At 41.4% G+C, this 26,555-nt stretch overlaps 1 protein-coding gene and 1 non-coding gene across 4 annotated transcripts in view; one reads left to right on the forward strand and one right to left on the reverse strand.

Moving 5' to 3' along the window:
• Positions 1–26,555, forward strand: part of LOC124720113 (peroxisomal carnitine O-octanoyltransferase) — a 245,074-nt gene that overhangs the window by 127,114 nt on the left and 91,405 nt on the right. For all 3 annotated transcript variants that reach the window (XM_047245407.1, XM_047245409.1, XM_047245408.1), the window contains exon 8: positions 14,916–15,119. In XM_047245407.1, the coding sequence (XP_047101363.1) occupies positions 14,916–15,119 (204 nt within the window). The remainder of the gene's footprint in view (positions 1–14,915; positions 15,120–26,555) is intronic.
• Positions 26,321–26,395, reverse strand: Trnat-ugu. Its single transcript has one exon. It is a non-coding gene; the product is annotated as a tRNA-Thr (tRNA).

Raw genomic sequence — 26,555 nt, forward strand, 5'->3', positions numbered from 1 at the left:
AACCGAGCGAGGTGGCATAGTTGTTAGCACACTGGACTTGCATTCAGGAGGATGGTGGTTCGAACCTGCATCTGGACATCATGATTTAGGTTTTTCATTGTTTCCCTAAGTGACTTCAGGCAAATGCCAGGATGATTCCTTTAAAAGGGCATGGCAGACTTCCTTCCCCATCCTCCTGTACTCCAGTGTGACTGATGACCTCACTGTTTGCTCCCCTTCTCCAAATCACCCAACCAATCTAAATCACCCTGTGAATTGACATTGTTAATAATTAATATCTTTTATTTACCTTCATTGTTGTTGGCATAGTTTAGGTCTAAGATGTGTTAAATTCCTGCTTGCAAAACTGTTACCAGATTTTTTAGTTTCTTTATGTACATTATTTAAATGAAATGCTGCAGGCTTTAATTTCAGCTTTCCACATTTTATTTTTACATTCTATACAATTCTTCTCATAGTACAGAGTGACCAAAAAGTCAGTATAAATTTGAAAACTTAATAAACCATGGAATAATGTAGATAGAGAGGTAAAATTTGACACACATTCTTGTAATGACATGGGGTTTTATTAGAACAAAAAAGAAAAACCAACAAAGTAAGTTCACAAAATGTCCAACAGATGGCGCTGGACAGCAAAACATCAGTGACTGCGCATAACAATTGTGTATTAAAGGAGCTGTAATGAGAGAGAGAATCATATGCAACAGCAGTCGCAGCATGTTGACGTAACCTGAAAAGGCGCTTTTAGTGAAGCTGTATTATCAGAATGGAGAATGTGCTAGTTCAACGTTAAGATCCTATCGCCATAGGAAGGGGATTTGAACAGGCAAAGGTCCGTTGACAAATGCAGCTGTGGCGAGAATGATTTCGAAGCTCGAAGCCATGGGTTGTTTATATGATATACCCCATAGTGGCCGACCGAGCACAAGGTGTAATGCTGCTGAGACAGTTCATGCAGAAATAGAGACTGTAGCGGGTTTGTCTATGCACGGGGAAGTCAGCACTCGTGCAGTCGCACGTCGCACCGGCATTCCATACACTACTGTTTGGTTGGCACTTAGGCGTACCTTCTGATGCTATCCGTACAAAATCCATTGGCATCACGAACTGTTACCTGGCGATTTAGTGAAGCGGGGAACATTTGCGGTGTGGGCGTTTCAAAAGATGGTGGAAGATGACAATTGGTCGAGAAATGTGTTGTGGACCGATGAAGCTCATTTCATGCTCCGAGGGTCTGTCAATGCCAACAACTGCAGAATTTGGGCTACCGAAAATCCTAGAACTGTCGTGGAAACTCCATTGCACGATGAGAAAGTCACGGTATGGGTTGGATTTACCACATCTACCATTATTGGGCCTTTTTTCTTCGAGGAAATGCGTGATTCTGGTTTTGTAACTGCTACCGTGACGGGTGAGAGTTCGCCGATATGTTACAGAATCGCATCATCCCCAGCCTGGCTGATAAACACCTGCTGGAACGTACAATGTTTTATGCAGGATGGCGCTCCACCCCATATTGCTAGACACGTGAAAGATCTCTTGCGTGCGTCATTTGGCGATGATCGTGTGCTCAGCCAGCACTTTCGTCATGCTTCGCGTCCCAGGTCCCCAGACCTCGAGCCGTGCGATTATTGGCTTTGGGGTTACCTGAAGTCGCAAGTGTATCGTGATGGACCGACATCTCCGGGGATGCTGAAAGACATCAGACTCCAGTGCCTCACCATAACTCCAGACATGCTTTACATTGCTGTTCACAACATTATTCCTCGACTACAGATAGTGTTGAGGAATGATGGTGGACATATTGAGCATTTCCTGTAAAGAACATCATATTTGCTTTGTCTTAGTCTGTTACGCAAATTATTGCTATTCTGATCAGATGAAGTGCCATCTGTTGGACATTTTTTTGAACTTTTGTATTTTTTTGGTTCTAATAAAACCCCATGTCATTCCAAGCATGTGTGTCAATTTGTACCTCTCTATCTACATTATTCCATGATGTATTCAGTTTTCAAATTTATACTGACTTTTTGATCACCCGGTACTAACAGTTTGCACATGGCACAGTTGCTACTTCAACTAATTGACAAGAAGGCATGAGTTGATTTCTGTATGTTACTCAGAGCTAAAAACAGCCAGGCTTATAACACAAATTTCAGTATTTCCCATTTCTCTGAATCACCAACCGAGCGAGGTGGCATAGTTGTTAGCACACTGGTCTTGCATTCAGGAGGATGGTGGTTCGAACCTGCATCTGGACATCATGATTTAGGTTTTTCATTGTTTCCCTAATTGACTTCAGGCAAATGCCAGGATGATTCCTTTAAAAGGGCATGGCCGACTTCCTTCCCCATCCTCCTGTACTCCAGTGTGACTGATGACGTCACTGTTTGGTCCCCTTCTCCAAATCAACCAACCAATCTAAATCACCCTGTGAATTGACATAGTTAACAATTAATATCTTTTATTTAACTTCATTGCTGTTGGCATAGTTTAGGTCTAAGATGTGTTAAATTCCTGCTTGCAAAACTGTTACCAGATTTTTTAGTTTATTTATGTACATTATTTAAATGAAATGCTGCAGGCTTTAATTTCAACTTTGCACATTTTATTTTTACATTCTATGCAATTCTTCTCATAGTACAACAAATCATCATGAGGTCAGACTTACTACTTCTGCCACAACACCGTCTATTGCTAAGATACTGACTTCAAAGGTAATGCGTCAGAGATAGTAGTTGTAACATTAACAGAAAGTAGTTCTCTCATATTGCACATTCTTCTTTCAGTGATGATGATGATGATGATGATGATGATGATGATGATGATGATAATAAACAAGAGAAAAAAGTAATAAACAGGAGAAAAAATTGAAAAATACATCCAACTGGCTGAGGAAGTCAAGGACTTGTGGCATCAGGATAAAGTTGACATTACACCAATTATACTATCAACTACAGGAGTCATACCACACAATATCCACCAGTACATCAACGCAATACAGCTACATCCAAACTTATATATACAACTACAGAAATCTGTAATTATTGATACATGTTCAATGACCCAAAAGATCCTAAATGCAATGTAACATATACCGTACAGTTAAAAGGAAGTCACGCTTGATGAAGGTCCGCATCACTTTCTATTTTTAACGTTGTTGTTGTTGTTGTCTTCAGTACAGAGACTGGTTTGATGCAGCTCTCCATGCTACTATATTCTGTGCAAGCTGCTTCATCTCCCAGTACTTACTGCAACCTACATCCTTCTACCCATCTAATCTTCAGCATTCTTCTGTAGCACCACATTTCGAAAGCTTCTATTCTCTTCTTGTCCAAAGTATTTATCGTCCATGTTTCACTTCCATACATGGCTACACTCCATACAAATTCTTTCATAAACAACTCCCTGACACTTAAATCTATACTCGATGTTAACAAATTTCTCTTCTTCAGAAACACTTTCCTTGCCATTGCCAGTCTACATTTTATATCCTCTCTACTTTGACCATCATCAGTTATTTTGCTCCTCAAATAGCAAAACTCCTTTACTACTTTAAGTGTCTTATTTCCTAATCTAATTACCTCAGCATCACCGGATTTAATTAGACTACATTCCATTATCCTCATTTTGCTTTCGTTGATGCTCATCTTATATCCTCCTTTCAAGACACTATCCATTCAGTTCAACTGCTCTTCCAAGTCCTTTGCTGTCTCTGACAGAATTACAACGTCATTGGCGAACCTCAAAGTTTGTATTTCTTATCCATGGATTTTAATACTTACTCTGAACTTTTTCTTTTGTTTCCTTTACTGCTTGCTCAATATACAGATTGAATAACACCGGGGATAGGCTACAACCCTGTCTCAGTCCCTTCCTAACCACTGCTTCCCTTTCATGCCCCTCGACTCTTATAACTGCCATCTGGTTTCTGTACAGATTGTAAATAGCCTTTCGCTCCCTTTATTTTATCCCTACCACCTTTAGAATTTGAAAGAGAGTATTTCAGTCAACATTGTCAAAGCTCTCTCTAAGTCTACAAAAGCTAGAAATGTAGGTTTGCCTTTTCTTAATCTTTCTTCTAAGATAATCATAAGGTCAGTATTGCCCCACGTCTCCCAATAATTCTACGGAATCCAAACTGATAATGATAATTATAATAATAATAGTAATAATAATAATAATAATAATAATATGAGAAGGGAAGGTGCTACTCATCATATAGCGGAGATGCTGAGTCGCAGATAGGCACTACAAAAGACTCTCATAATTATAGCTTTCGGACTTCTTTGTCAACAGTAGACGGACATATGCGTACACACACACACACACACACACACACACACACACACACACACACACACACACACACACGCGCGACTGCAATCTCAAGCAATGGAAACCCCACTGTGAGCAGCAGGACCAGTGTATGATGGGAGGGGTGACTGGGTGGGCGTACGGAGGAGACTGGAGTGGGGAGAGGGAGGGATAGTATGGTGGGGGTGGCGGACAGCGAAGTGCTGCGGGTTAGACTGATGGCAGGGGAGAGGTGGGGGGAGGGGGGGAGAAGTAGCAGAAAAGGAGAAAAATAAAAAGACTGGGTGTGGTGATGGAATGATGGCTGTGTAGTGGTGGAATGGGAACAGAGAAGGGGCTGGATGGGTGAGGATAGTGACTTACGAAGGTTGAGGCCAGGGGGGTTCTGGGAATGTAGGATGCATTGCAGGGAAAGTTCCCACCAGCGCAGTTCAGAAAAGCTGGTATTGGTGGAAATGATCCGTACGGCACAGGCTGCAAAGCAGTCATTGAAATGAAGGATATCGTGTTTGGCAGTGTGTTCAGCAGCTGGGTGGCCCACTTGTTTCCTGGCCACAGTCTGTCTGTGGCCATTCATGTGGACAGACAGCTTGTTGGTTGTCATGCCTACATAGAATGCACCACAGTGGTTACAGCTTAGCTTGTAAATCATATGACTGGTTTCACAGGTGTCCCTGCCTTTTGAAATACGGTATCCCGTCCAAGACACAAGTTGAAAATATGCTCACTATTTTTTATTTACTTAAATTTGCCATATTTCGTGAAAGTACCTTTTCCGTTAGATGTTTACAAGGCGATATTAGTCTTGGCCTCAGTTGCCTAGTTGAAGTATGATTCCACAATGCATCTTGTCGGCTGCAGAAATGACCTGGTTCAATGTGTTTGCCACATTTTTGGTGCTTCAAATACCATTTCTTCGAATGTAGTTTCTTCTTATAGTTTATATAAAAAAAGTAACATAATTCAAAATTATTTATGACGGCGACCTTCACATTCTTCTTCCGTCAACACACACCAAGAGTTAACTGCCGACTGACTATAGTCAAAGACGACTCCAGCATCAAAGACATTTTACACAACACACAAGCTTCCACTTGTAATCAGTCTCTTTGCTATTCTTTGATACATTTACTAATAGTAATCAATATACTTTCACTCTCAAAGATATAAGTAAATGAACATATAATGAGACAAATTATAATAAAAAATATTCTGACAAAAAATATAAGAAAACATTCACAATTTGGTATGGATAAATCCGGTAAAAAAAATAACACATCTCCCAGATCCATTACACTTTGAGGGTATAGGTAATGTTAGTGACCGGACTGGAGTAGGTGGTGGTAGGAGGATGTATGAGACAGGTCTTGTATCTACGTCTATTACAGGGGTGTGAGCCATGAGGTAAGGGGTTGGGAGGAGGGGTTGTGTAAGGGTGGACGAGTATATTGTGTAGGTTCGGTGCACTGCGGAATACCACTGTGTGTGTGCACGTATGTGTGTCTATTGTTGACGAAGGCCTTAGTGGCTAAACTATAATTGTGAGTCTTTTTGTTGTGCCTATCTACGACTCAGCATCTGCGCTACATGGTGAGTAGTACCATTCCTTCTCAATAATAATAATAATAATAATAATAATGACACAGAAATTAATGACACGTACAACACAGAACAAAATTATAAATGAAGAACAAAAAGAGTGTTGCAAAGGAGCATGAGGATGTAAAGAGCAACTGATAATAGATGCACAGGTGACATATCAAGCTAAAACTAAACAAAGGTCGCTACACCATGCATACATTGATTACCAAAAAGCTTTTGATATTGTACCCCATTCATGGTTACTACAAATATTGGAAATATACAAAGTAGATCCTAAATTGATACAGTTCCTAAACATAGTAATGAAAATTTGGAAAACCACTCTTATATCCAAACAAATTCAAATAATATCACATCACAGCCAATACAGATTAAGCTCTGAACCCACTATCCAACATGCTAAATAATACAAATTATGGATACAATATTACTGGAACATACCAACACAAAATCACACATTTGCTATACACGGATGATCTAAAACTACTGGCAGCAACAAATCAACAACTCAACCAATTACTAAAGATAACAGAAGTATTCAGCAATGATATAAATATGGCTTTTGGAACAGACAAATGTAAGAAAAATAGCATAGTCAAGGGAAAACACACTAAACAAGAAGATTACACATTGGATAACCACAGCGACTGCATAGAAGCAATGGTAAAAACAGATGCCTATAAATATCTAGGCTACAGACAAAAAATAGGAATAGATAATACAAATATTAAAGAAGAACTAAAAGAAAAATATGGACAAAGACTAACAAAAATGCTGAAAACAGAATTGACAGTAAGAAACAAGACAAAAGCTATAAATACTTACGCTATACCAATATTGACCTACTCATTTGGAGTAGTGAAATGGAGTAATACAGACCTAGAAGCACTCAATACACTTACACGATCACAATGCCACAAATATAGAATACATCACATACATTCAGCAACAGAAAGATTCACATTAAGCAGAAAGGAAGGAGGAAGGGGATTTATTGACATAAAAAACCTACATTATGGACAGGTAGACAATTTAAGAAAATTCTTTGTAGAATGAGCAGAAACTAGCAAAATACACAAAGCAATCGCTCATATAAATACATCGGCTACACCACTGCAATTTCATAACCACTTCTACAACCCTTTAGATCACATAACATCAACAGATACGAAGAAAGTAAATTGGAAAAAGAAAACACTACATGGCAAGCACCCGTATCGTGTAACACAGCCACACATCGATCAAGACGCATCCAACACATGGCTAAGAAAAGGCAATATATACAGTGAGACGGAAGGATTCATGATTGCAATACAGGATCAAACAGTAAACACCAGATATTACAGCAAGCATATTATTAAAGATCCCAATACCACAACAGATAAATGCAGACTTTGCAAACAACAAATAGAAACAGGAGATCACATCACAAGCGAATGTACAATACTAGCAAATACAGAATACCCCAGAAGACATGACAATGTTGCAAAAATAATTCATCAACAACTTGCCATACAACATAAACTAATAAAACTACACATTCCCACATACAAGTATGCACCACAAAATGTACTGGAGAATAATGAATACAAATTATACCGGAACAGAACCATTATAACAGATAAAACAACACCACATAACAAACCTGACATCATACTCATCAATAAAAAGAAGAAATTAACACAACTAATCGAAATATCCATACCCAATACAACAAATATACAAAAGAAAACAGGAGAAAAAATTGAAAAATACATCCAACTGGCTGAGGAAGTCAAGGACATGTGGCATCAGGATAAAGTTGACATTATACCAATTATACTATCAACTACAGGAGTCATACCACACAATATCCACCAGTACATCAACGCAATACAGCTACATCCAAACTTATATATACAACTACAGAAATCTGTAATTATTGATATATGTTCAGTTACCCGAAAGTTCCTAAATGCAATGTAACATATACCGTACAGTTAAAAGGAAGTCACGCTTGATCAAGGTCCACGCCACTTTCCATTTTTAACCAGACATAAGGTCTGAGAAAGGAAAGATAATAATAATTTTAACATTGAAAATTTCGAAATAGATTAATTTTTACGAAATGACAAAACCTGCGGAATATACTCAAACCAACATCATTAGATTGCTGATATGATAGAAATATCCACTGCCTGACAAAAATAGTGATGAATGAAATGAAAGTTCATGTGTTTGAAGGGTATGTGGTGTCATTACAGAAATTACAGTATGGAGTCCAATCACAAAGAATGTGGCAGTGTAAACTCACTTATCAGTATGATGCATGGGAAAGGTGCCGTGAAGCTATTGTATTGGGTTTGTGCACAAGTTTGTAGCATTTTTCCGTAAGTTTAATAAACACAATATACACACATCAATAATATATTCTCCTTCACTATTACAACAGTCTGCTAATGCTGAGATAATTTTTTGATTATGCAACTGTGAGACGACGAACTCGTCAAGCTATGTTCAGAGTGCATTTCCAGCTGTAAAGGAAGTTCCTCAAAGGTTGTTCGATAGAGAGTGTAAAAGGTGAAAATCTGAAGGCAGAAGATCGGGTGTATAAGGTGTGTGTGAAATTACTTATGAAACCAAGTCCTGTACGGTGTTTTTTTGTCAGTCTAGGAGAATGAGGGCGTGCATTATCATGAAGTAGCATCACTTCACACAGTCTTCCCGGTCATTGTTCTCGGTTTCCATCTACGAGATGTCTCAGTTGTTGATAGTAAATGTCAGCAGTGACGGTTACACATCGGGGAAGCAGTTCGTAGTATACTACACTGACGCTGTTCCACCAGATGCGTAACATTATCTTTTGTGGATGTGCGCAGGTCTTTGTACAGGGAGTTGCCACTTTGTTTGGGCTCAACCATTACTTTCTTTTCCTTACGTTAGCATAAGAGAATGTAGATGAAGACGAAATTGGAGATACAATACTGCGTGAAGAGTTTGACAGAGCACTGAAAGACCTGAGTCGAAACAAGGCCCCAGGAGTAGACAACATTCCATTAGAACTACTGACGGCCTTGGGAGAGCCAGTCCTGACAAAACTCTACCGTCTGATGAGCAAGATGTATGAACCAGGCGAAATACCCTAAGACTTCATGAAGAATATAAGAATTCCAATCCCAAAGAAAGCAAGTGTTGACAGATGTGAAAATTACCGAACTACCAGTTTAATAAGTCACAGCTGCAAAACACTAACACAAATTCTTTACAGACGAATGAAAAAACTGGTAGAAGCCGACCTTGGGGAAGATCAATTTGGATCCCGTAGAAATATTGGAACACGTGAGGCAATACTGACCTTACGACTTATCTTAGAAGAAAGATTAAGGAAAGACAAACGTACAGTCCTAGGATTTGTAGACTTAGAGAAAGCTATTGACAATGTTGGCTGGAATACTCTCTTTCAAATTCTAAAGGTGGCAGGGGTAAAATACAGGGAGCGAAAGGCTATTTACAGTTTGTACAGAAACCAGATGGCAGTTATAAGAGTCGGGGGGCATGAAAGGGAAGCAGTGGTTGGGAAAGGAGTAAGACAGGGTTGTAGCCTCTCCCCGATGTTATTCAATCTGTATATTGAGCAAGCAAGGAAACAAAAGAAAAAAATTGAGAAAGTATCAAAATCCATGGAGAAGAAATAAAAACTTTAAGGTTCGCCAGTGACATTGTAATTCTGCCAGAGACAGCAAAGGACTTGGAAGAGCAGTTGAACGGAATGGACAGTGTCTTGAAAGGAGGATATAAGAAGAACATCAAGAAAAGCAAAACGAGGATAATGGAATGTAGTCAAATTACGTCGCGTGAAGCTGCGGGAATTAGATTAGAAAATGAGTCACTTAAAGTAGTAAAGGAGTTTTGCTATTTGGGGAGCAAAATAACTGATGATGGTCGAAGTAGAGAGGATATAAAATGTAGACTGGCAATGGCAAGGAAAGCGTTTCTGAAGAAGAGGAATTTGTTAACATCGAGTATAGATTTAAGTATCAGGAAGTCGTTTCTGAAAGTATTTGTATGGAGTGTAGCCATGTATGGAAGTGAAACGTGGACGATAAATAGTTTAGACAGGAAGAGAATAGAAGCTTTCGAAATGTGGTGCTACAGAAGAATGCTGAAGATTAGATGGGTAGATCACATAACTAATGAGGAGGGATTGAATAGAATTGGGAAGAAGAGAAGTTTGTGGCACAACTTGACTAGAAGGAGGTTGGTTGGTTGGTAGGACATGTTCTGAGGCATCAAGGGATCACAAATTTAGCATTGGAGGGCAGCATGGAGGGTAAAAATCGTAGAGGGAGAGCAAGAGATGAATACACTAAACAGATTCAGAAGGATGTAGGCTGCAGTAGGTACTGGGAGATGAAGAAGCTTGCACAGGACAGAGTAGCATGGAGAGCTGCATCAAATCAGTCTCTGGACCGAAGACCAAACACACATACTATATCTGCACAATAAGCCAAATTTCAGTCTTTTGCTATCATTTGTGGCCTTTCTATTGCAGTAGCCTGCAGTGTGGTGCATTTTTAACTGCTCACCATTCCCTCAAAATTACAAGCTCAGCTATTGCACTTCAACTTCTTTATGCCAGAAGTCCAACATTCACTCTGTTACAGAACACTGGAGTTCTGTATTGCATTATAAAAACTGATTTTACCCACCCCAGTGTCTGTGCATGTTAAAGTGCCACTTACAGGGAGGTAGATGCGCGGACGCCTCATCAAATTTGCCCAGAAAATTAATGATGAGCATTGGTGTCCTGGCCAGCCTCAATGTGGTTTTTAGGCAGTTTGCCCACATTCCGCTAGCTGAATACCGGGCTGGTACCCAAGTCCCGACTCAGTTACACAAATCACAAACATTTAGAACACTTTCTTTTACTTTCGCACAAATAACATTACACGCATGTGCGCACCCACCCACACCCACACACCCACCCACACACCCACCCATCCTCCCACCAACCCTAACCCACCCACCCACCCTCACCCACCCACCCTCACCCACCCACCCACCCACCCACCCTCACCCACCCACCCACCCACCCTCACCCACCCACCCACCCTCACACACCCACACCCACCCACCCACACACACACACACACACACACACACACCCACCCACACACCCACCCACCCTCCCACCAACCCTCACCCACCCACCCACCCTCACCCACACACACACACACACACACATACACCCTCACCCACCCACCCACACGCGCACACCCACCCACCCACCCACCCACCCACACACACACCCACACCCACCCACCCAACACACACACACACACACACACACACACACACACACACACACACACACACACACACACAGAGAGAGAGAGAGAGAGAGAGAGAGAGAGAGAGAGAGAGAGATGTGCACTGTTGGGGGACATACATTCTGTCCTGGTGTGTAACAGCGAGACACAAAGAGGACATCCAGCCACCCCTTTAACTAATTGTGTATCCAGTAAATAACCATCAGAGGATGATGATGATGATGATGATGATGATGACAACAAATTTTGTTCTTTTCATCGTATTTTTACCAAATTTCATTTTTAGTATTTCATGGCATATAAATAGTGAAATTTTGGCTTCATGAATGTAGATTTTCCAGTATCTTGTTACCAGTTGTAAATTTCCACCCAAGACATTGTGAGATTTTGTCACTAGCCTACACCAGGAAAGTCTATATTCAATTTTTTTTCTAGTTTACAGCCATTGCATTTGTTCTAGTTTTCATAATTTTCATTGTGTGGGAATATTTTCAAGATTGTGCGTACATTGTAAACAAATCGGATTCCTTCCAGAGCAGCATTCTAACGGGCGTCAAACCATTGTGCATCTTTCCCAGCCTGCACAACTTTGCTGAGCAGAAACCTGTACAACACTCATGAAATTTTTCTGTACATCTGCATTCACACTCAGCAAACCTCTGTGGAGAGTGTCTCAGACAGTACGTCCCACTGTACTGCTCATTGGGGCTTCATCCTATCCCATTCACATATGGAGCATGGGAACAAAGATTTCTTAAACGCCTCTGTGTGTAATTAGTCTAATCTTATTCTAATGAAACCTATGGGACTAACAAATAGTGGGTTGCTGTATATTCCTAAAATCATGATTTAAACCGATTTTCTTGAAGTTTTGTAAGTAGCTTTCTCAGGATAGTTTGCATTTGTCTTCAGGTGTGTGCCTGCTCAGCTCCTTCAGTGTTTCTGTGACACTCTCTCACAGGTCAAACAAAGCTGTCACCATCTGTGCTGCATGTCCCTGAACACATTAAATTTACCCCATTGATCCTATTTGGTATAGGTTACACAAAATTGAGCAATATCCTCAGATGGGTCGCATGAGCGATTTGTAAGCAATCTCATTTGTAGACTCATTTCACTTCCCCAGTATATTACTTCTCAACCGATGTCTACCGCCTACTGTATCCATGACTGAACCTGTCTGATAATTCCATTTCATATCCCTACAAGTGTTACACCCAGGTATTTGTATGAGTTCAACAATTCTGTCACTCATTGAATCTGTAATCGTAGAATACTGCTGTACTGAACATTTAGAGCAATTTGCTTTTTACAATGTGAGACCTGAGTTTCTCCTGGCGTATACAACTTTCAAATAACTTCTGGGAATTCAGCCAGGTAACACTTTCAGCGACCTCCGATATTTCGGCGGGAGAACACCCTGCCATTTTCAAGGCAAACTGCAGTTTGCCGCCGAAAGTGTTACCTGGCTGAATTCCCGGAAGTTATTTGAAAGTCTTTTTACAGTTTGAAATCTGATGAATATGTGACTAAATATCTGTGGAGATTTTTCACACAGTGCTTCCTTATAGATCACTGTGCCGTGTCCAAAAAGTCTCAGGGTATATTCGTAGTGTCTGCAGAGTCATACAACCTTAACAGGAAGGGACCCAACACACATCCCAGGGGTACACTCAAAGCTACTTCTTCATCTGTTAATGACTCTCCATCAAACAAAACAGGCTGTGTCCTCTCTATCAAAAAGTCCTCTGTCCAGACACAAATTTCAGTTTACCCCATATGATCGCACTTCTGACAATAAGTGTGAGTGTCGCACTGTGTCAAATGCTTTTCGTTAATCGAGAAATACTACATCTACCTGACTGTCTTGATCCTGAGCTTTCATTTTGTCATGTGAGAGCTGTGCAAGTTGGGATTCATATGATCAGTATCCATGCTGATTGCCATTGAAAAAGTGATTCTGTTTGTCAAACCTTATGTTAGAGCTCAGAATATGTCCTAAAATTCAACATTATATCGATGTCAAGGGTATTGGGCAGTAGTTTTATGGATCTCTTCTACGAGGTGCATTCAAGTTCTAAGGCCTCCGATTTTTTTTCTCCTGACTGGAAAGAAATAGAAACATGCGCATTGTTTTAAAATGAGGCCGCGTTCATTGTCAATACGTCCCAGAGATGGCAGCACTGTACGGCAGATGGAATTTTACCACCAACGGCGAGAATGAGAACTGTTTTAAATACCTAAAATGGCGACATTTTCCTTACTTGAACAGCGTGCAGTCATTCGTTTTCTGAATTTGCATGGTGTGAAACCAATTGAAATTCATCGACAGTTGAAGGAGACATATGGTGATGGAGTTGTGGATGTGTCGAAAGTGCGTTCATGGGTGCGACAGTTCAATGAAGGCAGAACATCGTGTGACAACAAACCGAAACAACCTCGGGCTCGCACGAGCCGGTCTGACAACATGATCGATAAAGTGGAAAGAATTGTTTTGGGGGATCGCCGAATGACTGTTGAACAGACCGCCTCCAGAGTTGGCATTTCTGTGGGTTCTGTGCACACAATCCTGCAGGACGACCTGAAAATGCGAAAAGTGTCATCCAGGTGTGTGCCACGAATGCTGACGGACGACCACACGGCTGCCCGTGTGGCATGTTGCCGAGCGATGTTGACGCGCAGTGACAGCATGAACGGGACTTTCTTTTCGTCGGTTGTGACAATGGATGGGACATGGATGCCATTTTTCAATCCAGAAACAAAGCGTCAGTCAGCTCAATGGAAGCACACAGATTCACTGCCACCAAAAAAATTTGGGTAACCGCCAGTGCTGAAAAAATGATGGTGTCCATGTTCTGGGACAGCGAGGGTGTAATCCTTACCCATTGCGTTCCAAAGGGCACTACGGTAACAGGTGCATCCTACGAAAATGTTTTGAAGAACAAATTCCTTCCTGCACTGCAACAAAAATGTCCAGGAAGGGCTGCGCGTGTGCTGTTTCATCGAGACAACGCACCCGCACATCGAGCTAACGTTACGCAACAGTTTCTTCATGATAACAACTTTGAAGTGATTCCTCATGCTCCCTACTCACCTGACCTGGCTCCTAGTGACTTTTGGCTTTTTCCAACAATGAAAGACACTCTCTGTGGCCGCATATTCACCAGTCGTGCTGCTATTGCCTCAGTGATTTTCCAGTGGTCAAAACAGACTCCTAAAGAAGCCTTTGCCGCTGCCATGGAATCATGACGTCAGCGTTGTGAAAAATGTGTACGTCTGCAGGGCGATTACGTCGAGAAGTAACGCCAGTTTCATCGATTTCGGGTGAGTAGTTAATTAGAAAAAAAATCGGAGGCCTTAGAACTTGAATGCACCTCGTACTACCCTTCTAGTAAATGGGTGTGATCTGGGGTTTCATCCAGCTGGGGCATGGTTTTTTGTTTGAGGGATACACAGTAAATTAGAGTTGTCTATTTATAAACAACTTTTTCAACCTGAGAGACTGTTGTTGTATTTCCGTGTGTGACTAACCGATGGAGGTAAAAATGAAAAAGAAGTAAGTTCTTAGTATTTACCGTAATAACACAGCTCTAAATCAGTTACCCAAGTTGTACTGTCTAGTTTTTAGTAAATACTGTTTTGTTTGAAGAGACGTTTTGACAAATTGTGATTTTATCCTTTGACCAGCATACCGCCTACGACGGGATGATCAGCATAGCGGCCATGTACTACGTATACACTGCTATGAAGGACACGAAAGGCGTGTGGCCCCTGGAGAATGACTTTGTGTCCTTCCGGAGGAACCTGAGGGCACCGCGGGAACTGACATTTGACCTGGACAAAGCACTCCGCACGGAGATCATCCGAGTACACGAGGAGCTGGAGCCAAATGTGAGTACTGCCCAGATGTAACCAAGGCATGTGCATGTTCTCCTTAGCATGCTGTCACTTGTGCAAATAAGGACATGCTAAAGTGCGCGTCATTTATGACGGCGGCCAAGTTTAGGTTCGTTCTGCGCGTCTGACGTCACAAAACACAGTCAGCCAATAAACAGAGAACGATGTTGCCAGAGCTCAACTGCAGGGACGAGTGTCTTCAGTTTTAGAAATGTTCAGTCGTAAATAAAGTAATAGAACAAAAGCAATGTCTTGATAGCAGACTTTCTTTTATAGGAAGTTTGGAAAAAGCATACTTTATACCAGTTGCTTCATATTCTATTAATTAATTAAACCAAACAAGCAATAAGCCTCCTAATTCAGGTGATAGCAAGGAAAGCTGTTTGTATCATTCTCACGAACCACTTTTTCGCAATAAAGAACAGCGGTAATTGTTTATTTCCTATAGTACTTCGACTAAACGTGAGTAATTCATCGACATACCAACAGTGTTTGTCAGTATTTTGCATGATATTTTAGAGTCCTCCACAAGTACTATCAGATGATGAGCATTAGTGTAGTGGTTAAGGTGTTTGGCTGCCAAGCGAAAGGTTCTGAGATCAAACCACCTTCGGAATTCAATATTTTCTTTATTTAAAAACAATATCGAATTGTCTTACTTCATGAATTTTATTCGTTTGAATGAAATTTTTTGAAATTTCTAATGCTTTGTCGCTTCATTATAACCATAATAGGTTTTTGGTTTTTCTAATTTTGTCCTCCAATATTTCTATCCACAGCAATTAAAAACAATGAAAAGGCACACATACAATATTCATGTTATCTGTTTTGTTTGTATATCTTCTCTTCCGCAGTCGCTGTTTTACTATTCATATTGAGATATATTATTTTGCGACAGTATTAAAAGTATTATTTAGAGCATAATTTGAAATATATTCCTCTTCTGCAACTGTAATAAGTGTCTTATTTTGACCAGACGTGTTTTTCTCTTTTGAAGCATCTTCAGTGGACAGTATTTTGTCTCCTCCATTGCCAAGTAACCTTTCGTAGTTTTGTGCTGCGGTAACACAATATTCAACGTTCGTGTTGGCTGATCAGTGTTTTAGCAAATAAATGCTGTTTGTGTGTGGCACACACAAAAATTATATTTGACATAGCTCAGAGCACTTCACTGATACACAGTATATTCAAGTCCTAATGTTTTTGTAAGTCCATAGTTTTGTTTAATCTATTTTGTCTACTTCCTTTTGATTGATTGAAGTGCTTTAAAATAAAGCCAAACGCGCCCGGTGTAAATAAAACTTTTATTACAGTCCCGAAAGATCGAATATTTCTCAATATACATACGATACCTATCTGGTACTTAAATTAAATGAGATATTGTTATACAGTAAATTTTATATGAAATTTAGGTATCTTGTCCACATTTAATTCTCAACGTTGTGGTAACTAAAATCGACCATACGGAAAGTATACGCTATGGACTTTTACGTCTGCAAACTCTTCAAAATTTTGTGCAATGGTTTACTACATTTAATGCTGCACAATTACTGCGTAGAACATCGAAACAAAATTAAGTCATTTATGGGGGAAGGTATCAGTCAAGAAGATATGTAAAAATCAAATTTTTGGGCCAAATAGTTTTTGTGAAATCGAATGATAAGTGTGTCAAAGCAGTCGGAACACCATGTGTCTGCTCCTCTTAGCGCGTGCGTCGTTAGCAACTGGCAACACAACAATCTCCCGCCTCTGGGCGGGTATGCGCGAGCCGCCAAGATAAAAGAATTGAACTATAGCTGTAAAGTAGCACCCTTCCCATCCACTGCAATACTTCAATACTTGTAATGGGCAACCTAAAACTGTAGTTCAGATGTATCTTAATCGTGGTGCATGCAACAGTTGCCTGTCGCACATGAAGGTAAATGTCCCTGTAAATAAAGAGTTTCCATTCGATTTGTTCAGTCAGCCACTGCAAGAGAGCACCTTAGTTATTACTGACTTAACTGAAGATAATATTATAGAAATGGAAGAGGACATAGATAAAGACGATATGGGAGATATGATACTGCAAGAAGAATCTGACAGAGCATTGAAAGATGTAAGTTGAAAAACAGTCCCAGGGGTAGACTATATTCCATCAGAACTACAGACAGCCTTGGGAGAGCCAGCCATGATGAAACTCTTCCATCTGGTGTGCAAGATGTATAAGAAGGTGAACTACTTTCAGACGTGAAGAAGAATGTAATTATTCCAATTTCAAAGAAAGCGCATGCTGATAGGTGTGAATATTACTGAACTACGAGTTTAAGTTTAATAAGTCACGGTTACAAGATAATAACATGAATTCTTTACAGAAGAATGGAAAAACTGGTAGAAACTAACCTCGGGGAAGATCAGTTCCGACCCTGCAGTAATGTAGGAACATGTGAGGCAGTACTGGCACTACGACTTATCTCAGAAAATTGGTTAAGGAAAGGCAAGCCTACATTTATAGTATTTGTAGACTTAGAGAAAGCTTGTAACAATATTGATATTAATACTTTCTTTGAAAATCTGAAGGTAGCAGAGCTAAAGTACAGGGAGCAAAAGGCTATTTACAATTCGTACAGAAACCAGATGGCAGTTATAAGAGTTGAGGGGCATGAAAGGGAAGCAGCTGTTGGGAAGGGAGTGAGACAGGGTTGTAGCCTTTCCCCGATGTTATTCAATCTGTACATTGAACAAGCAGTACAGGAAACCTGGAGTACAAATTAAAGTTAAGGTAGAAGAAGTAAGAACTTTCAGGTTTGTCAACAACACTGTAATTCTGTCAGAGACAGCGAAAGACTTAGAAGAGCAGTTAAATAGAATGGACAGTGTCTTGAAAGGAGGAGGTAAGATGAACATCAGCAAAAGCAAAACAAGAGCAATGGAATGTAGTAGAATTAAATCAAATAATGCGGAGGGAATTAGATTAGGAAACAATGAGTTATGCCATCTGGGCAGCGAAATAACTGATGATGGCCAAAGCGAAGTGGATATAAAATCTAGACTGGCAATATCAAGAAAAGCATTTCTGAAGAATAGAAACTTGTTAACATCAAATAGAGATTTAAGTGTTAGGAAGTCTTTTCTGGAAGTATTTGTATGGAGCGTAGCCATGTATGGTAGTGACATATGGACGATAAATAGTTTAGACAAGAAGATAATAGGACCTTTTAAAATGTGGTGCTATGGAAGAATGTTGAAGGTTAAATGAATAGATCACGGAACTAATGAGGAAGTACTATATAGAATTGGGAAAAAATGATATTGTGGCACAACTTGGCTAGAAGAGGGGATCGGTTGCTAGGACATGTTCTGAAACATCAATGCGTGGAGCAGCGGGGGGAATAATTGTTAAATGTTCCTATTATTTATTTAATGCTGTTGTTTGCCGTTCTCAACACTGCCTCTCTAACCACAACATTGGCAACCAGAAAGTGATTAGCAAAATGTGAAGCCTGTAATTAGAATTCCTAGTGCCCACTTCATCTGAGAAATACATTTATAGCTACAGCTTATAGCTCTGAGGAATTAGGAGATTGTCTGGGATTCATAATCAAAAACCATTCTCTCTAAAATGTTCACTATATTCTGAAAATCACAGACCAAAAAGAATACACATAATCCAACTACCAGAGCAGTTCAGAGTCTAATGCGCTGATGCAACTATAACTGTTCAAATTAAATGTTTAAGTGAATGCCCGCCATAATTTGATGATAATGTTCATCAAACGCCATTCTAAATAATGGTGAAATGTCTGTCCTGAGGTGGCACGTGAAAATACGACATACGCAAACTAAAGATAGATCATTAGCGTCATTCCAAAATTAACACTTCCTGATTTCTGCTTTACTACAGGGGTCTCTACTATTTAATCGTTGCCCTTTTTCACACTACTGTCAGGAGACACTAGTTCGGATTTCACTTTAACATTACTATTTTCATGCATATTTACACTTGAACCGTTGTCTGGATTTAAAGTTCCTTCAACAGACATAGGTCCTGATTTAGGTTTAACTTCTGGTTCTTTTTGCGGTTCCATTGCTGATAGTCTTTTAGTGCAGGTTAGTAAAAGTTTTAACAGCTTTTCACTAACTTAGTTCCTTCTGCACGACGTATGGTGTTGCTGGAGCGGTGTACCAGGATTACTGATGTGACGAGGCACGTTGAATTGCAGATGGCACATCGACAACTGCTGTGTTGTGGGCGTAGCCTGCAACAGCAGACGCGGCTCCGGTCGCTCCGACGGATGACTGCGGTGCGGTGAGACTGACTTCTCACGATGCCAGCAGTGCAGCTAGACTCAGCGCCAGCTCTGTCAATCCAGATGCATTGTTAATCCAATTGCGTCGTCCACATGCTCACATATCACTGTCTATCACTGTTCCATTGCTCAGTTGCATGTTGCATTTCACTTCCGAATCTGAATATTTAAAAATCACTTTCAAATGGATCACTAATTTAGTACTGGAGGGAAATGTGTGGGGTAAAAATTGTGGAAGGAGACCAAGAGATGAATACAATAAGCAGATTCAGAAGGATGTAGGTAGCTGTAGTCATTCGGAGATGAAGAGGATTGCACAGGATAGTGTAGCTTTGAGAGCTGCATCAAACCAGTCTTTGGTCTGAAGACCACAACAACAACAACAACAACAACAATAATTGGAGATGCCAGTACAATGAATGCAGGTCATATAGCATCTGTGGTATTCCACACACTGGTCAGTACACATGTTATTTTTGCAAGGGCAGCAAGTTTTCCGTGTTAAGCAGCATTTTTCTATTCGTTCTTCGGTACACATTTTGGACACTTTTTGTACATAATGTCTCAATACTTTAGTGTCAAACAGTTCAACAACAGTGGGATTAATTACGCTTTTTCAAGAATGTGGATCATTTTGATGGGCGCTAAACTGGTCAAGGGGGGGGAACTTGATACTGCTCGTCTTCAAAAAGTTTGAGGAAACTATCTGTGCAATCTCAGATTTTATACATTTGTACTCAGAAAGCAGTGCAGAAGTCAAAATTTCATGCATAGCACACTCATAATGTGCAGGAATTGAAGCTAGAAATATGCATATACTCGAAAGTGTTTCTTCATGATTAAGTTCTAGCTTATGTCATGGAATGAGTGTAATTCAGCCATTTCTACATTTATTTCATGATAACTCATGTCTCGTGGTAATTTGCTAATGCATTGGGTGCGAAAATATAACAACATTTTTGTTATTTGAATAGAAAATAATTAAAACAAACATTATCCTTATGACACATCTACTGTCTGCTTTCTCATTGCCTGGAGCACTAGTGTGACTCCAGTTCTCAGCCGGTAACAAATTTCACACCAGAGCGTGTTGTGACTATATGTAGAAGATTTATTCAAAAAAATTCTTGGACATTTGTAGTTTCGCACAAATGGTGTGTCTGAGAGAAATTTGGTTGGCGTACCTGCACACTCCTCTGTTTAATGTGTAACTGCTGGAAGTTTCATTGTTATATGTCTGTTAGTTATTGTTCAGTACTGTATTGAGTACAACATTGTGTTGCACAGTTTGCGAATTTTAATATGGCAGAATTAGAGGAGCAATGCGTCTGCATTATATTTTTCATGAAACTCAAGAAAACCTCTACAGAGACACACCAAATGATGCAGGAAGCCTATGGTGACGAGTGCTTAAGCCATACTCGGGGTTACGGATGGTTCACACAATTTAAAAATGGCCAGATGCAAGCTAAAGATGACCATCATTCAGAATCATCTTCAACATCTACTGATGATGGTCATGTCACAATCATCACCAAATAGTGGGTGCCAATTGAAGACTGACTGTCTGAGGGAGTTGGATCGTGTCTTGAAATCCTGATACAGCACTTTGGAGAGCATCGTGTTGCTGCCAAGTTGGTCCCGCAGCTCACGAGTCGAGACCAGAAAGACCTTCACCTCGTAATCTGTGAAGAGCTGTCGGATCACGGAAATAAAAACGACATGTTCCTTAAGAAAATCATAACTGGTGATGACATATGGCTCTATGGTTACAATGTTGAGACCGAGGTCCGATCTTCACAGTAGGTCAGAAAAAGTTGCCCGAGCCCAAAAAAAGCTCATCAGATCATGTCAAATGTCAAAACCGTGCAGACAGTTTTCATTGACTTTGAAGGATTAGTTCAGCACTTATTCGTGCCACGGGGACAAACTGTTAATCGATGGTACCGTCAGGACGCGCTGCGATGCTTGCGAGAAAATGTGGAAATGGAACGGCCTGAAATGAATGGAACGGCCTGAAATGTGGAAAGACAATTCGTGGCTCTTGCATCACGATAACGCACCTGCACGTCCATTCCTGTTGGTGAGTGACTACTGCACAAAAAATAAAATCACTGTTTTGCCTCATCCTCTGTACTCTCCAGACCTGACCCCTGCGGGCTTTGTTTTATTTCCGAAGTTGAAAATTCCATCGAGAGGATGAAGATTTGCAACAATAGGTGAAATAAAAGAAAATTTTCAAGAAGGCGCTTCACATAATTCAGAAAGAGACGTACCGAGACCGCTTCCAGAAGTGGACACAGCATTGGTGACGGTGTGCAATTGTGTAGGACAGTATTTCAAAGGAGACCGTGCACAATAAGTAAAAGGCAAGCATCGAAAGATTTTGTGGGCAAAGTTGCGGAACTTTTTGAACACGCTTTGCATTGGATTGTGGACATACTGTGTGTTGCAGATTCTGTCGGTGATTCCCAGCTATGGTGGATGCAGTGACTAGCGTTGTTGTTGTGGTCTTCAGTCCAGAGACTGGTTTGATGCAACTCTCCACGCTACTCTATCCTGTGCAAGCTTCTTCATCTCCCAGTATCTACTGCAGCCTACATCCTTCTGAATCTGCTCAGTGTATTCATCTCTTGGTCTCCCTCTACGATTTTTACCCTCCACGCTGCTCTCCAATACTAAATTGGTGATCCCTCGATGTCTCAGAACAAGTCCTACCAACCGATCCCTTCTTCTTGTCAAGTTGTGCCACATACTCCTCTTCTCCCCAATTCTATTCAATACCTCTACCCATCTAATCTTCAGCATTCTTCTGTAGCATCACATTTCGAAAGCTTCTATTCTCTTCTTGTCCAAACTATTTATCGTCCGTGTTTCACTTCCATACCTAGCTACACTCCATACAAATACTTTCAGAAACGACTTCCTGACACTTAAATCTATGCTCGATGTTAACAAATTTATCTTCTTCAGAAATGCTTTCCTTGCCATTGCTAGTCTACATTTTACATCCTCTCTACTTTGACCATCATCAGTTATCTTGCTTCCCAAATAGCAAAACTCATCCACTACTAATCTAATTCCCTTAACATCACCTGATTTAATTAGAGTACATTCCCCTATACTCATTTTGCTTTTGTTGATGTGCATCTTATATCCTCCTTTCAAGACACTGTCCATTCCGTTCAATTGCTCTTCCAAGTCCTTTGCTGTCTGTGACAGAATTACAATGTCATCGGCGAACCTCAAAGTTTTTACTTCTTCTCCATGGATTTTAATCCCTTCTCCAAATTTTTCTTTTGTTTCCTTTACTGCTTGCTCAATATACAGAGTGAATAACATCGGGGAGAGGCTACAGCCCTGTCTCACTCCCTTCCCAACCACTGCTCCCTTTCATGCCCTTCGACTCTTATAACTGCCATCTGCTTTCTGTACAAATTGTAAATAGCCTTTCGCTCCCTGTATTCTACCCCTGCCACCTTTAGAATTTGAAAGAGAGTATTCCAGTCAACATTTTCAGAAGCTTTCTCTAAGTCTACAAATGCTAGAAATGTAGGTTTGCCTTTCCTTTATCTAGCTTCTAAGATAAGTCGTAAGGTCAGTATTGTCTCACGTGTTCCAACATTTCTGCGGAATCCAAACTGATCTTCGTCGAGGTTGGCTTCTACCAGTTTTTCCATTCGTATGTAAAGATCTTAATAAATTGAGTTATGGACCCCTAACCCCTGTTTAAATCAGAAGCCCCCATCCCTATTTGTTAGGTTTTCTGGCATCTTTATTGTGGCAGACTCCTTAGTTATACAGTTCCAGAAACTTGGAGTTTGCACCACAATACTGGCTTCACCATCTTTAACTCTGTGGCTGTATTCGAGGCAGTGCTCAGCATCAGCTGTTCTGCTAAGTTGTTTTTGTCTTGTATGTCACAGACCTTCCCCATGCGTCTTGTTGACTGATCGAGTAGTTTGCCCCACATAAGACATTCCACGTTTTCATGGAGTGTGGTACTCACCAGGTTTCTGAGGCCTAGATCTGGTTTAACATTACAAGCAACACTCTCTGTCTCTGTTGACAGGAGCAAAATACACCGTACACCAATATTTTCTGTAGGTGTTCGGAATGGAAAGAACAACTTGGCTGAATACCTGGAAGTGCACCATTAAATCAAGTTCCGTAAATTTGTGAGTTTAACTCGTCATTCTTCGGCAGGTTCCCATTTGAGCACTGACTGGTAATTGTGTGCTTATGTTCTGTAGCACACTGTAAATATCACACTTAATTTATCCTTTTCTTTTCGAATGTGTGCCAGAAATTACGGTATAAGTAATGCCGTATCTTTTTGAATGCAAGCTTGTATGCAATTAAAATGGACAAAGCACGTTTTGTAGTGTCTGCCACTAGTGGTCTCGTGGTGGTCTTCTCGCTTCCCGAGCACGGGGTTCCAGGTTCGATTCCCGACAGGATTAGGGATTTTCACCTGCCCCAAGATGATGTGTTGTTGTTGTTGTCTTCATCATCATTAATCATCATTATTCATCCACATTATGGTCAGAGGAAAGCAGTGGCAAACCACCTCCATTAGGACATTGTCTAGTACGATGGTGCAGGTCTCCCACATCGTTACAATACGCTCTGTCAAGAAGCATGGGACTTCATTTCCATTCCATGTTTTGTAGTGCTCTCTCTCCATAATAACCATAAACCAGTGTCATTTGCAGAAATGATGGTCAGCAGCACTACGATCAACTCAGAGAGGTTTCCAGTTGTCTGTTTTTGACTGTGCTTGCTCTGATGTGATTTCACTGTGGTGCTACATTGCCTACAGCACCAGGTCAATACTTTTCCCTAAATGTGTGTGCAAAGTATTGTGCAAGCAACATGGTGAACTCTGTAGATTATTTGCTAAAGAGGCCCTTTCCCGGCACATCTTTTGAGGAGAAAGTGAGAGTTAAACAGTTAGCCTTGCGGTCAAATGCACTGGCCGGTAATTCATCGGCTGGGGTTGGAATCCCGCTGCTACTATCATACACTCCTGGAAATGGAAAAAAGAACACATTGACACCGGTGTGTCAGACCCACCATACTTGCTCCGGACACTGCGAGAGGGCTGTACAAGCAATGATCACACGCACGGCACAGCGGACACACCAGGAACCGCGGTGTTGGCTGTCGAATGGCGCTAGCTGCGCAGCATTTGTGCACCGCCGCCGTCAGTGTCAGCCAGTTTGCCGTGGCATACGGAGCTCCATCGCAGTCTTTAACACTGGTAGCATGCCGCGACAGCGTGGACGTGAACCGTATGTGCAGTTGACGGACTTTGAGCGAGGGCGTATAGTGGGCATGCGGGAGGCCGGGTGGACGTACCGCCGAATTGCTCAACAGGTGGGGCGTGAGGTCTCCACAGTACATCGATGTTGTCGCCAGTGGTCGGCGGAAGGTGCACGTGCCCGTCGACCTGGGACCGGACCGCAGCGACGCACGGATGCACGCCAAGACCGTAGGATCCTACGCAGTGCCGTAGGGGACCGCACCGCCACTTCCCAGCAAATTAGGGACACTGTTGCTCCTGGGGTATCGGCGAGGACCATTCGCAACAGTCTCCATGAAGCTGGGCTACGGTCCCGCACACCGTTAGGCCGTCTTCCGCTCACGCCCCAACATCGTGCAGCCCACCTCCAGTGGTGTCGCGACAGGCGTGAATGGAGGGACGAATGGAGACGTGTCATCTTCAGCAATGAGTCGCTTCTGCCTTGGTGCCAATGATGGTCGTATGCGTGTTTGGCGCCGTGCAGATGAGCGCCACAATCAGGACTGCATATGACCGAGGCACACAGGGCCAACACCCGGCATCATGGTGTGGGGAGCGATCTCCTACACTGGCCGTACACCACTGGTGATCGTCGAGGGGACACTGAATAGTGCACGGTACATCCAAACCGTCATCGAACCCATCGTTCTACCATTCCTAGACCGGCAAGGGAACTTGCTGTTCCAACAGGACAATGCACGTCCGCATGTATCCCGTGCCACCCCACGTGCTCTAGAAGGTGTAAGTCAACTACCCTGGCCAGCAAGATCTCCGGATCTGTCCCCCATTGAGCATGTTTGGGACTGGATGAAGTGTCGTCTCACGCGGTCTGCACGTCCAGCACGAACGCTGGTCCAACTGAGGCGCCAGGTGGAAATGGCATGGCAAGCCGTTCCACAGGACTACATCCAGCATCTCTACGATCGTCTCCATGGGAGAATAGCAGCCTGCATTGCTGCGAAAGGTGGATATACACTGTACTAGTGCCGACATTGTGCATGCTCTGTTGCCTGTGTCTATGTGCCTGTGGTTCTGTCAGTGTGATCATGGGATGTATCTGACCCCAGGAATGTGTCAATAAAGTTTCCCCTTCCTGGGACAATGAATTCACGGTGTTCTTATTTCAATTTCCAGGAGTGTATTTCCACCCCACCCCCCCCCCCCCCCCCACCCCCCCACACCATTTTGTTTTATTCCTCATGATGTGGGACTATTAATTACAAAATTTAAATAGATTTAAACACTTCAGTTTATTTACACAAGATTAAAATATTCAGTTTAGTTATTATTACTTCTGTTGTAAGTCAAAAGGCTATAACTGGTGGTAAAAAAGCCAGTTTATATGAGAAAATTTAGTATAAAAGTGTATGAAAAGAGCTGGAGTGCGATGTCCACAGTGCTCTTTTTTTGCTTTCCATGCTTGTTATTTGGTAACAGTGGTGCATGGGGGACACGGTGAGTGAAAGAGCGAAGACACATTAATGCATGATTAAAAAACATGGTGAAAACTTAAAAATATAAATAATGAAATGATAATTAAATGGACACCCTAGCTGCAAACAGACGTTGATGTACTTCATTGGGGACATGTTGAAAATGTGTGCCCTGACCGGGACTCGAACCCGGGATCTCCTGCTTACATGGCAGACGCCCTATCCATCTGAGCCACCGAGGGCACAGAGGATAGTGCTCCTGCAGGGACTTACCCAAGATTTGTTTTTACCAGTTTTTCTTTTCTCCCCCAAAGAATTCACATTGGTATTTAACAATCATAACTTATTAAACTATTAATTTTCATACCTGTCAGTGACAGCTTTCTTTTGAACTGGAATTATT

Source organism: Schistocerca piceifrons, chromosome 11 (assembly GCF_021461385.2).
Source record: "Schistocerca piceifrons isolate TAMUIC-IGC-003096 chromosome 11, iqSchPice1.1, whole genome shotgun sequence".
NCBI classification, from domain to species: Eukaryota; Metazoa; Arthropoda; class Insecta; order Orthoptera; family Acrididae; genus Schistocerca; species Schistocerca piceifrons.